The 13,283-nt window shown below is 42.9% G+C and overlaps 1 protein-coding gene across 1 annotated transcript; it reads right to left on the bottom strand.

The window, feature by feature from the left end:
* Positions 1-779: 779 nt before the first annotated feature.
* FAM162B (family with sequence similarity 162 member B) lies at positions 780-11,031 on the bottom strand. The gene is made up of 4 exons (XM_079971974.1): positions 10,733-11,031; positions 8,142-8,253; positions 2,661-2,769; positions 780-1,092 (listed from the first exon to the last, which is right to left on the bottom strand). The coding sequence occupies exons 1-4, from the start codon at positions 11,025-11,027 to the stop codon at positions 994-996; spliced, it is 615 nt and encodes a 204-aa protein (XP_079828100.1). The 5' UTR covers positions 11,028-11,031; the 3' UTR covers positions 780-993.
* Positions 11,032-13,283: the final 2,252 nt, after the last annotated feature.

Raw genomic sequence — 13,283 nt, 5'->3', positions numbered from 1 at the left:
GTGTGTGTCTTCTGAATTTAGAACTTGCAGTATTCCTTCATAAGTTATAACTTTTCAGACCAGAAGCATGTACTGCACTGTTAGAAATCTCTACTGGAAGGCTTACAGTCAAACCCAATGCATGGTTATTCAGAAGTGTATGTAGAGCCATTACGGTTTTAATTTACTAAGTTTTTAACTATACCACTTGGGATTGGGAAAATCAGATGGAACAGGAGAAAATTTTGCAAAATTCATTTGGACCAAATCCTATAAAGTCCTTATTCTTCAACTGCCATAATGATTCAAAATGGCAGGTGGTGTCAAACATGAATGAAGAGTGCCACCCCCACCCTGGCAGTCCTCATGCTAAGTTTGGCAATGATATCTCAAGAGGCATCAAGATGTACAGTGGTACCTCGGGTTAAGAACTTAATTCGTTCTGGAGGTCTGTTCTTAACCTGAAACTGTTCTTAACCTGAGGTACCACTTTAGCTAATGGGGCCTCCCGCTGCCACTGCACAATTTCTGTTCTCATCCTGAAGCAAAGTTCTTAACCCGAGGTACTATTTCTGGGTTAGCGGAGTCTGTAACCTGAAGCATCTGTAACCCAAGGTACCACTGTATAGGGAACAAACAGACAAAGACGACAACATCAGGACAAATTTTGTTGAGTAACAAATTTTAGTCAGAAAAGCCACTGTTACACTTGATGGAATTCTGTGTTTTCAGTTTTAACTACAAAGACCTTAAAAGTTCAAATAGAAGCAAAATAGCAGGTGAAGCCTTTCAGAGCCAACTTTCGACTGAACTTGATTTATTTATTCACTTGTGACAGAAAAAAATAATTATCTCTCTCCCAGTATTTGTTACACAAGTGGAAATGAAAGTTGTTAGTAGTAAGTTGTGTTCAACTTCAGCATTTTCCCTGGAGGGTATATCTTTTGCTAACTTGCCAATTTTGTTTGTGTTCTTCGTTCCCAGCACAGCTCCAGTTTCAAGAGCAGATGACTCTTATTTTGCCTTTTCCTCTGCTCTTGTTGCAGCCTCTTCACGCCACTTGGCTTTCTTTGCTAAGTTCCAGCTTGTGAGGGATTCATGGCGTTCAACAGCCTGCAAAAGTAGAGCATCCGCTTTATCATAGTGACACAGCGAAAGGAACAGCTGAAAGATAGACATTATTCCACATAGGGTGCCCCATGTGCTGGCACTGCAAGTGTAGCATCCTCAGAAATTTGACCTGTAAGAGTGCAGAGTGTTGGACAAGGGAGATCTGGGTTCAAAACAGTAGGAAGCTCCCTTTGAGCAATCACTCTACCCAATCCCTTGTAGGAGTGGAGTTTGCATGCTACTCTAAGCTCCTTGGAGGAAGAATTGGGTATGAACGTAATACATGAAAACCAAGTGGTGGCCCCAATAACCTAGAACAACCCTGTGCCTTCAAGATGATGTTCCAATACTCATCAGTCACACAGTATGGCCAACAGTGAAGGGGTATGAGAGCTGGAGTACAGCAACATCTGAAAGCAGCAGGGGTGCCTTGTGCCCATTGGGACTAGTAGGGTGGAAGGCTGGGAGCCCAACAGTAGGTGGCGCTAGAGCAAGAGAGGGGCAGAGCTAACAAATTCTAGTTTTGCCTCCATCCCACCTGCTGAATTCTACAAGGGGCAACACTGAGACACAAGTAAGGAGGCAGGCAGGCAGGTGGGGACAGGAAGAGAGTAGACCGAGGTTGATGGGCCAGTGCCCCTTTTGCCCAAATGAACCAATCTCCACTGTCCTCACTCCTGACGTGACGGCAGATGAATCCTTTGCCCAGCAATATATCTCATTTGAGCACTGCTGTTGACTGCCCAGCCTAAGTAGTGTTGACATACCTCGTGCCAAAACATAATGCAATGGCTTGGAAACACTGCTGAGGCAGTTGGCCTTTGTTCCGAACAAACGTGCAGGAGTAATAAGTCTGATGGTCACACTGGCCCAAATAGTAAACAGAATCAGGCTAGATATTTCACAGAATCAAAGCATTGTGGAGTTGGAAGGGTCATCTTGTCTAATCCCCTGCAATGGAGGAATCACAGCTAAATAATTCCTGACAGATCTCTGTTTCATCCAGCCAGCCTCTGTTTTCCATCCAGTCAGCCTCTGTTTTCCATCTGTTTCATTCCATCCAGCCTCTGTTTTAAAACACCCAGTGAAGGGAGAGACCACCACCTAACATTTAGTTGGAATCTCTCTTCTTGTAATTTGAATCCACTGACATGGGACCTACTCTCTGGAGCTTGCTCCATCTTTCATGTATCAGCCCTTCAGATATTTGAAGATGGCTATCATATCACAGTCATCTCTAGGCTAAACATACCCAGCTCCCTCACCCGTTCCTCATACGGCTTGGTTTCCAGACCCTTGATCATCTTGGTCATTCTCCTCCACACACATTCCAGCTCATCAATATTAAATTTTGGTGCCCAGAACTGAACACAGTATTTCAGATGTGGTCTGACCAAGGCAGAAGAGAGCAGTGCTATTACTTCTCTTGATCTTTATTTCTAGTTTATTTAAAGGTGTGTTTTGCTTAGTGTGAAGCCGTTGTAACATTAGGCAGAAATCAATTTAACAATTGCTATTTTAAAAAGAAAATTGTATCAAAATCCAGAAGTTTCCTATGGAACAATACATACCCTTTTAGCAGAGGCAATCACAGCAAAGCAAGCCATGATTGTCAGGGCAATCATAATGTAACAGGCCTTTACTCGGGCTTTGTTCCTTGCAGCATCCAGCATCTCGGGCCTGCAAAAGAAATTGGGTTGGAACAAATTAGAGCAGTGTTCTTCAACAACCTTGGGCACCCAAATTTGGCAAGCAATTGTGGGAATTGTCTTCCAACTTCTGGGGACGAGCACCCAAGGCTAAGGAATACTAAATTAATGTGTGACATACTGAAATGTTTTTAATTGCTTTGTTTATACTACAAAAGATACAGAAGGACTAAATTTGGGGGGTCTTTTTTAGTAATTTGTAATTAAAGCCATATTTGGTTATGTGGGTGAGAGCAAATATGGGGGGGAGGGCAGGGAAAATTCTCAAAATTGCCTTCCTCATTCCACCTGTTGGATATCATCTGCTGAGCTGTGAACCCTAACCATTTCTACCTGAAAGTAGATCCTATTGAATTCAATGGAGCTTACTCTCAAGTAAGTTTGGTTAGGATTGCTGCCTTACTTGGGAGTGAACACCACTGACTTCTGTGCTTTCACTGAATTTCTCCTGTGAATAATTATTATCAGTAGTAGTATTTATGTATTTTTGTCACATTATACAAAGAAGTCTCAAAGTGGCTTAATTGATTGAAATCAATGTGGATGTGGTTTTATGTATGCTGAATTCCCAATAAAGTTTTTGGAACTGCTGCGTCCCTTAGGGATGGACAGATCTGTTCATTTCAGATTCTCATTTTTCCAATCTTAAGTTTAGTTGTTCACATTTCCATATTAGTGTACTTTTTTTTTTTAGTTCTTGTGAAAATTTATCAGCATCTTGGAGAGAATTTCTCTTGGCATACAGATTTTTAAAATGCAATTTTACCTAACATGCATTTTTACAGATCAGTTCTCCCAAATATATTGCATTTTTGTAGGTGGTTGTCAGTAATATATGCATTTATATGCATATTTAATCCTAGGTTATACCTTTCAGTACACATTACTGCACTTGGCTGGAGAACTGGATTTCAAAATTAAGAGAAATGCAAATTTTTGAAGCATGTTTCTATGTATTTTGGTACACGTATTGCTTTGAAAAACTCTAATTAGGTAGGTTTGGCTTTAAATACAAACCTAATCCAATTTTTCCCAATTCCTCTGTGAATGCATCACAAACAAAATATGTTTGTTATTATAATACCTCACACACACACACAAAAAAAAAAACACTTGCAAAAGCAGCCTTGAATATTGGGAAAGAAGCTTCAGAGCTCCTCTCTTCTCAGTGTGGGGAGACAAGACTGTAGATAAACCTGCGGGCAGATGGATTTCATAGTATTAAGGACTAAATGCATTTAGAATTGAACAAATCAAAAACAGGCCAGCCCATTAAACCCATTAATCTCTAAGTCACTTGCCACGAGAGGAGCAAAGCACAAACTTGTTGGGTTAAATCAACTAATTGTTATTTCATGGCCCACTAATTGGAACTGTTTTGAAGCGACAGATCAGTGCCTTAAACCAGAGGCATAAAAAAAGCAAGAGAGACAGACATTATTACGATTCCCTGTAATCTTTCCCTAAATGCAGGATCTAACAGTTTCAGCCCCCCCCCCCAATTGTTTGGGAGGGGGGGCTCAAAGTGGTCCAATATTAAATTAAAAATTAAATTCAAACAGGATCCCAACTAGTGAAATGTCACAGCTTATGAATATTATAGAATGGTAGGAGCACTGGAAATGGAGGGCTGTAGCCAATGTTTGCCCTATTCAGAGTAAACCCTAATTTGCATCTCACTGCCCTGATGTGCCTGGAAAAAAGGGACACTTATAGAGTGTGTAAATAAATTAAGATTGCCATACGTCCTGATTTTCCCAGATATTACTGGGATTTCAAAGGTGGAATTGACACCTGGTGCCTTGTCCTGGATGTTAGGCAAGTCAATTGAAAAATCCTGGGGTTTGTTTGTTTTTTGGCGTTTTTGTAAAAAACAAACAAAAAACTTTGGGTTTTGTCTAAAAATCTCAACAATTTTGGGGTCTTCCTAAAAATTGCAACCCTAAAATAAATGTTGTAATTTTGAGTAATACTGTTAGTACATAAGACCCATTTGTCATCGCAAAAGTATTTGCCTGCTTTCATAAAAACAGCCATGGGAAGCTGCACACTACAACAATCCTTTGCTATTAAAGGTCAGAAAGTTACAGCTGATGATCTCTTCATGCAAACAGGAACGCAAACAGATAAAAAGCACAGCGCTTTTCTGTGGTGACAGGGATGAACAGCCAGCAGAAAATGTTACATTTAGCTTATCAAATGCTTGTATTTCAACAGGATAGAAACAATGATTTTTTCAAGGAAATGAATGTGGGAGTAGATGAGTGTACACGAAAAAATGCCTAGAAATGTTATTTCATCCTCGGTCTTCTCGGCCACATGTAGCACAGGGAAATGCAAGCCTTTGAGTTGTTTGCCTAGCATTGGCCATTGCTGTTATGATTCTGCAAGCAGGCCACATCTTTTGCTGCTGTGGCTGCGGCTGCTCTGAAGCGATGGTAACAGAGAAAGCTTGTAGCCTTAAATTCTATCTGAGTAGGGGCTGAAGGGCCATGTATTCCCATCCTGCCACCCACCAGGCCCATCCTTGATGCCCTGAGTGAAGTCTGAAAGGGGACTGTAAATGCATTCAGCTGAAGACACTTGTAGTGCTTCCCAGAAATCAAGAACACATGGATAAAATTTAAGAAGGGCTGAGTCAGCACTTAGGTAGTACCTTGCTTTGCATAACCTAGGAGTTGCAGGAATATGGGAAAGTCCTGCCACTGCTCATGAAATTGTACAGACACCAGGACAGTTATTGCAAGAAATATCTCATCGTTCTGTGGCTCAATGAGGGATGGCTGAACCAGTTTCTCTCCATTTTTAACTTCTCAAATCTTCAGTTCTCCACATTTCTACATTGGTTTACTTTTCAAATTTAAAAAAAAAAGTTCTCTTGAAAATCCATCTGCATTTTACTGCAAATTTCTCCTAATAAACACACTTCTAATACAATTTTGTGCACAGTTTTCCAAGCAATAGAAGACATTTTTTGTATGTTATTTTGGCTAATATATAATATGCATTTTTATGCACACTTTCCTCACATAGGTGCATTTTGGTACCTATTGCTGAGCTGGAGACCTGCATTGAAGAATTGGAAGAAATTTGGATATGAAAGATGGCTTGTTTTGGTCCACAAGTTGTTTGCGAAGTGAGAAATAAGTAGGTTCTCTTTTAAATGCAACAAGAATCAAATTTCACCCCCATCCCTGTGCTCAAGGTCAACCTAGACACTATGCTAAGCATATAGTAAAGGTAAAGGGACCCCTGACCATTAGGTCCAGTCGTGGCCGACTCTGGGGTTGCTGCGCTCATCTCGCTTTACTGGCCGAGGGAGCCGGTGTACAGCTTCCAGGTCATGTGGCCAGCATGAACCAGAGCAGCGCACGGAAACGCCGTTTACCTTCCCGCCGGAGCAGTGCCTATTTATCTACTTGCACTTTGACGTGCTTTCGAACTGCTAGGTTGGCAGGAGTTGGGACTGAGCAACGGGACCTCACCCCATTGCGGGGATTCGAACCGCCAACCTTCTGATCGGCAAGTCCTAGGCTTTGTGGTTTAACCCACAGAGCCACCCGCGTCCCCAATGATAAGCATATAGCTGGCACTAAAAATGGCCACCATGCATCCAATACCTACTCCATGACGTCCAGTAGAACTTACTTTGTGTCATAATGGCGCAGGGAAACACAGAAATTTGTAACATCATGCAAGAAGTACAGAGCCTAGAGAGGAAAGTGAGACATGCAATAGCCATTTTGGGCGACAGCAGTAATCCACTGCAACATCTAGTCTGGCCCTTAGTTGCATGTCAGGCATGTAAACAATGTAGAAATCAGGCTCGGGGGGGGGGGGGAGTTGACTGTGTAGTTCAGCTGTGCATTGGTGCATGTCTGATGCTAAACTGCCCCATACCCATATCTTACTTGCATATATTGCTTAAGCCTGCTGGTATGCAAAGCCATCTCAGCATGATTATTATTTTTTATTAGGGCGTGTGTGTTTGTGTGTGTGTGTCACAGTCAACGTGCATGGTTCTTGACAGAGTACAAACCATGAGTTAGTAAGCCTAAACATTCACATAAGTGTGTGTTTGTGATCAAAGTTGTCATTTTTACAGAGGGCAATAAAACATGTTCTGACACACATTCCTCCTCATTTCCTTTCCGACCTTTAAGTGGAATATGAACCTTGCAGTCCAATGTGGAGTTGACAAGAACACATTGTTCATGCAGTTTATAAACAAATACGGACACCATCCACCTTTGATCACAGTTTGCGTTTCAGATTTCCCCCATGCCCCTAATCACAATAAAAATGTCATCTGGTACGTGCAATAAGCTAAGCTTCAAAATCCTTAAGGCCATATCCTGGTTTTCTTCAACTAAAATTTAAATTTTCCTAATGGGAAATATCGGTAGGATTAAGCCTATTTGTAGATCTCTAGCATCTCACATCCCATCGCTCCAACCGGCATGGCCAGTAATCAGGGATGAAGGGAGTAAGATGCGGATAGAGTGGTGCAGTGGAACTAGGCACACAATTGCCTGCTGAGGAGGGCACCTTCTCAAAGCCAGGTAAACACTTGCCCAGCCTCAGGAAGGAGGTGTGAGGGCTCTGACAGGATCCTAGAGTCCTCCTATATCCTTCCCAAAGCCAGAGAAGCATTGGGAAGGAGGTGGGAGGGCTGTAGGACCCTTTCAGAGCCCTTTCGCCTCCTTCCCCAAACCCCAGCACAATGAGGACTGGAGAGAAGGCATCAAATGTTGGCCTTGCACAGGGAGGCATATTACTAAGGTCCGCCCTGATGGGAGTTGCTCTGTAGAGCACTAGTTTAGCAAACCATGAGATAGTCACGTGTCACACTCCCATTGCCTGACTTTTGCAGTAAGAACATAGGCTGGAAAGCTGGATTGACCATAGTTTCTTATCGCACATAAATAAAGCAAAATATAAATACATGAGTGCATATCTGTGAAAGTTTAGTGCAACTCAATGATGGAAGCCAGCAATTAATTTTGATCTACACGGTGTATGTTTTGATTGCAAGGTTCATCTTACAGAACAAGGAGAACAGGGGTAGGGAACATGTGACCTTCCAGATGTTGTTGGACTCCCACTGCCATCAGTCCCAGCAGCATGGCCAATGGTCAGGGATGATGGAAGTTGTAGTCCAGCAACATCTGGATAAAACCATGTTGACTATTCCTGAGCTAGATGGATAGCTTTATTTTTTCAAAAGTTTTCCATTCTCCCCTGTCCTCCCTTCCACTAAAGGATTGTGACTACTTCTAAAATATGGCAGTAGTTTTTCCTCAGCATAGTGTTTCTAGTGGTTGAATAAAATGAAGTACATACGGGATCCTTGGAGGAATTTCATCTTCCTTTCTGAAGCGTCCCGTCCACAGGAGGATTTTCTTGTCAAATGTTGAGGGTTTGTGTCCGCCAGGCACTTTGTACACCTTCTCGGCTTCAAGATCCAGTAGACAGAACATCATGTCAAATCACAGCCATGAAAAGGGTAAGGAAATAAATGTCTATGCTCAGACAGACAGACAGACTTCAGCCGCTTCCAAACAACCTCTGTGTGGAGCATTCATTCTGACTTCTTTGCAGCGTCCTTTCCCCATCACTTTCCTTATTGCAAAAAGTCTGATTTATTTTGGGCCAAATCAAGCCTCACTTTCTACTTGATGCTTTTAATTGGAAAAGTCAGGAAGGAACCTGAGAGCTCCTGTATGCATGAGCTCTGCTTCTGTGTTATGGTCTCCCTTCCTCCCTCTCTAGAGGCCTGTTCTGAATGTCCCCAAGGCTTTGAAATCTATTCCTAGAGCAGGCATGTCCAAAGTCTGTTTCGGGGGCCTAATCCAGCCCCCCCATGGCAGTTTATTTCCTGGGGTAAAGGTAAAGGTAAAGGTACCCCTGCCCGTACGGGCCAGTCTTGACAGACTCTGGGGTCGTGCGCCCATCTCACTTAAGAGGCCAGGGGCCAGCGCTGTCCGGAGACACTTCCGGGTCACGTGGCCAGCGTGACATCGCTGCTCTGGCGAGCCAGAGCCGCACACGGAAACGCCGTTTACCTTCCCGCTGGTAAGCGGTCCCTATTTATCTACTTGCACCCGGAGGTGCTTTCGAACTGCTAGGTTGGCAGGCGCTGGGACCGAGCAGCGGGAGCGCACCCCGCCGCAGGGATTCGAACCGCTGACCTTTCGATCGGCAAGTCCTAGGCGCTGAGGCTTTAACCCACAGCGCCACTTTTCTGGGGTAAAATCCTTAAAAAGCCTCAAAAACTCCAAAAGCTCAACAACTTCGGGATAAAATCATAAACTCATAAACAAATCAATCAATCATAAACAAATCAATAACTTTGGTTGGCCCCATGGCCCTTCCCTTCATCAAATCTGGCCCTCTTTGAAAAAAGTTTGGACACCATTGTCCTAGAGGAATATCATCCTTTTCCCCTTGTCTTCACTACAAGTAAGGGTAATCATTTTTAAAAAATGGTATTGGGCCCTCTGAGCTTGAAACCAGCACAAGACATTTTGCTGCCTAGAACAAAGGATAAAATGACACCTTTCCTCCATTCAGTTACAAAAGCCAGCTGGACTGGCAGCTGAATCGTACTTCAGCACTGTAAATGGGGCAGTGCCCTCCACTGTATCTGAAACCAGCAGGTTAGCATAGGGCAAGCTGCTCTGGCCTATAACGTCTCCCCCACTGCTTGCTACCCCTTTTGTGCCAGAGGCACCTGCTTCACTCTGCCTAATGGTAGGGTCGGACATGTTGAACAAATGCCCTTCCCAGCTTGCTCTGCCAGATCATTCCCCTCCCCCTGCTGCTGGTTTCTTTGTTGTTCCTACTGCTTCCTGTTCAATCATTTTGAAGTAGCCCAGATTAGTTATTTCATTATGCATTTGGTATAAAACACACACACACACACACACACACACACACACACACACACACACACAAATGAGTTAGATGCTTTGTAGATGTTTTGGATCAAAAACAAGATCCAAATATTCCCTTGCATATATATGAATAAGGCATGAATGTAAAATTCAATCCACTCTAGATTCTATTTTTCTGTATTGTTATTGGTCTTTGCAGGTTGGTTTTAGAAATGTGTGTGTGTGTGTGTGTTGTAAGTCACCTTGAATTGTTTTTGGGAAAAGGCAGGATATATATATATATATATATATATATATATATATATATATGAAATTTTAAAAACCCCAGATATACTCTGTATGCTTATAGTGGGTTGCTGCTTATGCCAGGTCAAAACAGTAACAGAAGCAAAGCTTTTCAAGTCAACAAATACAAAAAACTCTAATTCAGATGTAATAAATACAGTGGTACCTCGGGTTAAGAACTTAATTCGTTCTGGAGGTCCATTCTTAACCTGAAACTGCTCTTAACCTGAGGTACCACTTTAGCTAATGGGGCCTCTCACTGCTGCCATGCGGCCGCCACGCGATTTCTGTTCTCATCCTGAAGCAAAGTTCTTAACCCAAGGTACTATTTCTGGGTTAGCAGAGTCTGTAACCTGAAGCGTCTGTAACCCGAGGTACCACTGTAGTGAAAACAACTATAACTCCCTCTCTCTCTCTCTCTCTCTCTCTCTCTCTCTCTCTCTCTCTCTGTGTGTGTGTGTGTGTGTGTGTTAATCTGCAACTGCACACAGAGAATTCCCACAGGGATCAATAGAATCCTGTCTCCCTCTTTCTTCCAGTGAACTTTTAGGCAACACATCCAGGCCTCACTGCCATTAGACAAGATGAAGGAGCCACCTTGAGCAGCAGATACTGGAGAGTGTTGCTAGCAGACTTCCCTCTCCTCAGGGCCGCCATTAAGGTCAGAGCCTAAAATTGTCTAACTGCACCACTAATGGGATCTCAAAATCAAACTACAGGGTGGTGCGTTAACAGTCCTTGCCAGCTACTCACTTGAACCCGTTGCCCCCGAGCTTCTGTTCTGATCCGTGCAGGACAATGCCGTGGAGCCCAGGAGCCCCGGTCCTAGAGGCCGGCGCACAGGAGCACTGAGTTGCCCTGCTTCCACCAGGAGCCGCCCAAACTGGACGCGGATGCGGGTCCCGCTTGCAGCCAGCATGGCGAGGGCAGCCGTTTGAGTGAAGAAGGAAATCAAGCAAACCCTTTGCTTCCCACGAGTAGTGTCCAAGCTGCAAAAAAACAACAACCCAGAAATGACATCCAACTCCTCAGCATCTGCCTTTATCATCTCTGGAACCGCCTCTCCATGCCTGGGAACAGCAGAAGCGATTTCCAGTCTCCTTGATCATTTGCCAACCTTTCCTCCCCTCCTCCTCCTCCTCCTCTTTTCCTGTGTTTCTCCATGTTCCAAATGAAAATTAAAAAGGGATCCCTTTCCAGGTTTCCCTAACCTTCGCTAGAAAGCAAAGTTGATGCTGCATTTTATTGTCTTTGTTGCATTTAAATTAGTGGGGTTGTTTTGTATTTTAATACAGTATTTTGGGGAACATAGGAAACTGTTTGCTACAGAGACTATTAATTGTTCTAGCTCATTACTGTCTACTCTGACTGTCAGTTTCTTTCCAGGGATTCAGACAATGAATTCTCTAAGCCCTACCTGTAGATGCCAGGAATTAAGCCTGAGACCTTCTGCTGGGGATGGGAGAAAGATTTGATTTAGCTTGCATTTAAAGGCAAACTTACTGAATTTGCACCTTCCAAAACACTACATGAACCAAAACAGCAGCCATCCTTCGAAATTTGCACTTCTCTGAATTTTGCAGTCCAGTTCTCCAGGTGAGTAATATGTGCAAAATACATATATTAGAGTAAATGGTGCATTAGAATGCACATTTAAAAAAATAAAATAAAATGCAGAAATGTGTTCAAAATAGAGGAAATTGCTTTGCAAAATATGTCTATTATGTAAAAAAAATATGTAAACGTGCATATTTGAAGTAATTAGAACTAATACACTGATGAATTCCATGATGACTTTTCTAAAAAATTGCAAGCTGGTGTGGAAGTGTGGGGAACTGAACTTTAGATTGGAAAAAATGTGGAACTGGGAGATTCTGGTGTTGATAAATTTGCCTGTCCCTAGTTTAAGGCGATATTATATTTTTGCTCACATCCCAGATAATCGAAACCCTACCATTTATTAATTTCTTGGGTTCAAGGAGGTCCCCCACAAACACGATAACAATATGTGTCTGCATGCAGGGATGGCTGAAGTCATTTTTGTTTCCTAGGGTGAAATATGAGGTGATGTTTCCACATTCCATGTACAGAAGCCTGTCAGACTGGCAACTGACTTTTACTGCAACACTGGGGGTGTGGAGTGGGGGGGGGGCAGGCACAGTTTTGGGGAATGCCCAGCCACAGTGATGCTCCCCCTCACATGACTTTGATAAGCAGCAGCACAGAAAGAGACCACACAGGCTCGGTCTCTTTAGAAAAGAAAAAAAGGCTCCCCTTCAGGAGAAGCAACAATCTTGAGAGTGTGAAGACAATGCATGGGTTGACTTACTCAGTTTCCACAGTACATACCAGAAGGACTTCAGAGCTACTCGTTTATAGAGGTGATATAAGGATATCCTACTTCCAAGCTAAAAATGAATAATATCTTTTGGAGTGCATATGGGGAAGTCTTGTGGTAGAAGACTGACATTATATTGTACCAGGTATGGACTTAATCAGATATCTGGTGTCTGGACCAAGTGTGCCAGCAGTGGAATATGGGGAAAGTGCGGCAACTGCTGAGTGCGGCAACATTGTTTCAAGTTGCAGTTCGCACCCAAATAGCTGTATCTACAAACTCTGGCCACGAGGGGGCAGTATTTAACACATCTTGTGATTTTGTGGAGCTGTTCTTAAATATTGTTGTTTTATTACTCATCCTCAAAGTACTAAGGACCCTGGGAAGGTTACAACAAATTCAAATACAGTTTAGAACAAGTTAAAAGCTTACAATGAAAAAATAGGGTGGGTCCTTAAAATACACACCTTGGGTGTCAAAGGACAGAGTAAAGAAGTGTGTCTTCAGCATTTGCTGAAACCTGTATAATGGAGGTGCTAGGCACACCTCTGGGGGAAGGGAGTTCCACAATCCAAGGGCTGCTACAGAGAATCATAATAATAATTCAGTTGTTAACCCAACATGCTGATTCTCAAACCGTGTTCTGTGGGAACTGTGACCTCTTCAAAAACCTTATCAGGGCAGATCAGTGAGATCAATAACTGGAAGCAAACTTCCCTGAAGGAAAGCTTTCCAACCACTACAAATCTTCCCCTGCAATGCACAACCCACAGACGGGTCTTGCTAATGTTCGTTCAAAGTTCACACAAAGCAGCCTAGACCGTCCACAAATCTTTACTTCTTCCTTCTTTTCTTAATCATCATTCATGTACATGTCAGAAGATTATGAAGAGATCTATGGATGGAAAGCTTTCCATAAGTGCAATAAATCAATCAATAAATAACTGATTGCTCACAAGAAATGTA

This window comes from Podarcis cretensis (assembly GCF_951804945.1).
Source record: "Podarcis cretensis genome assembly, chromosome: 3".
Lineage (NCBI taxonomy): Eukaryota > Metazoa > Chordata > Lepidosauria > Squamata > Lacertidae > Podarcis > Podarcis cretensis.
Note: the sequence above shows the minus strand (reverse complement) of the source record. Positions and strands in the feature narration are given on the sequence as shown.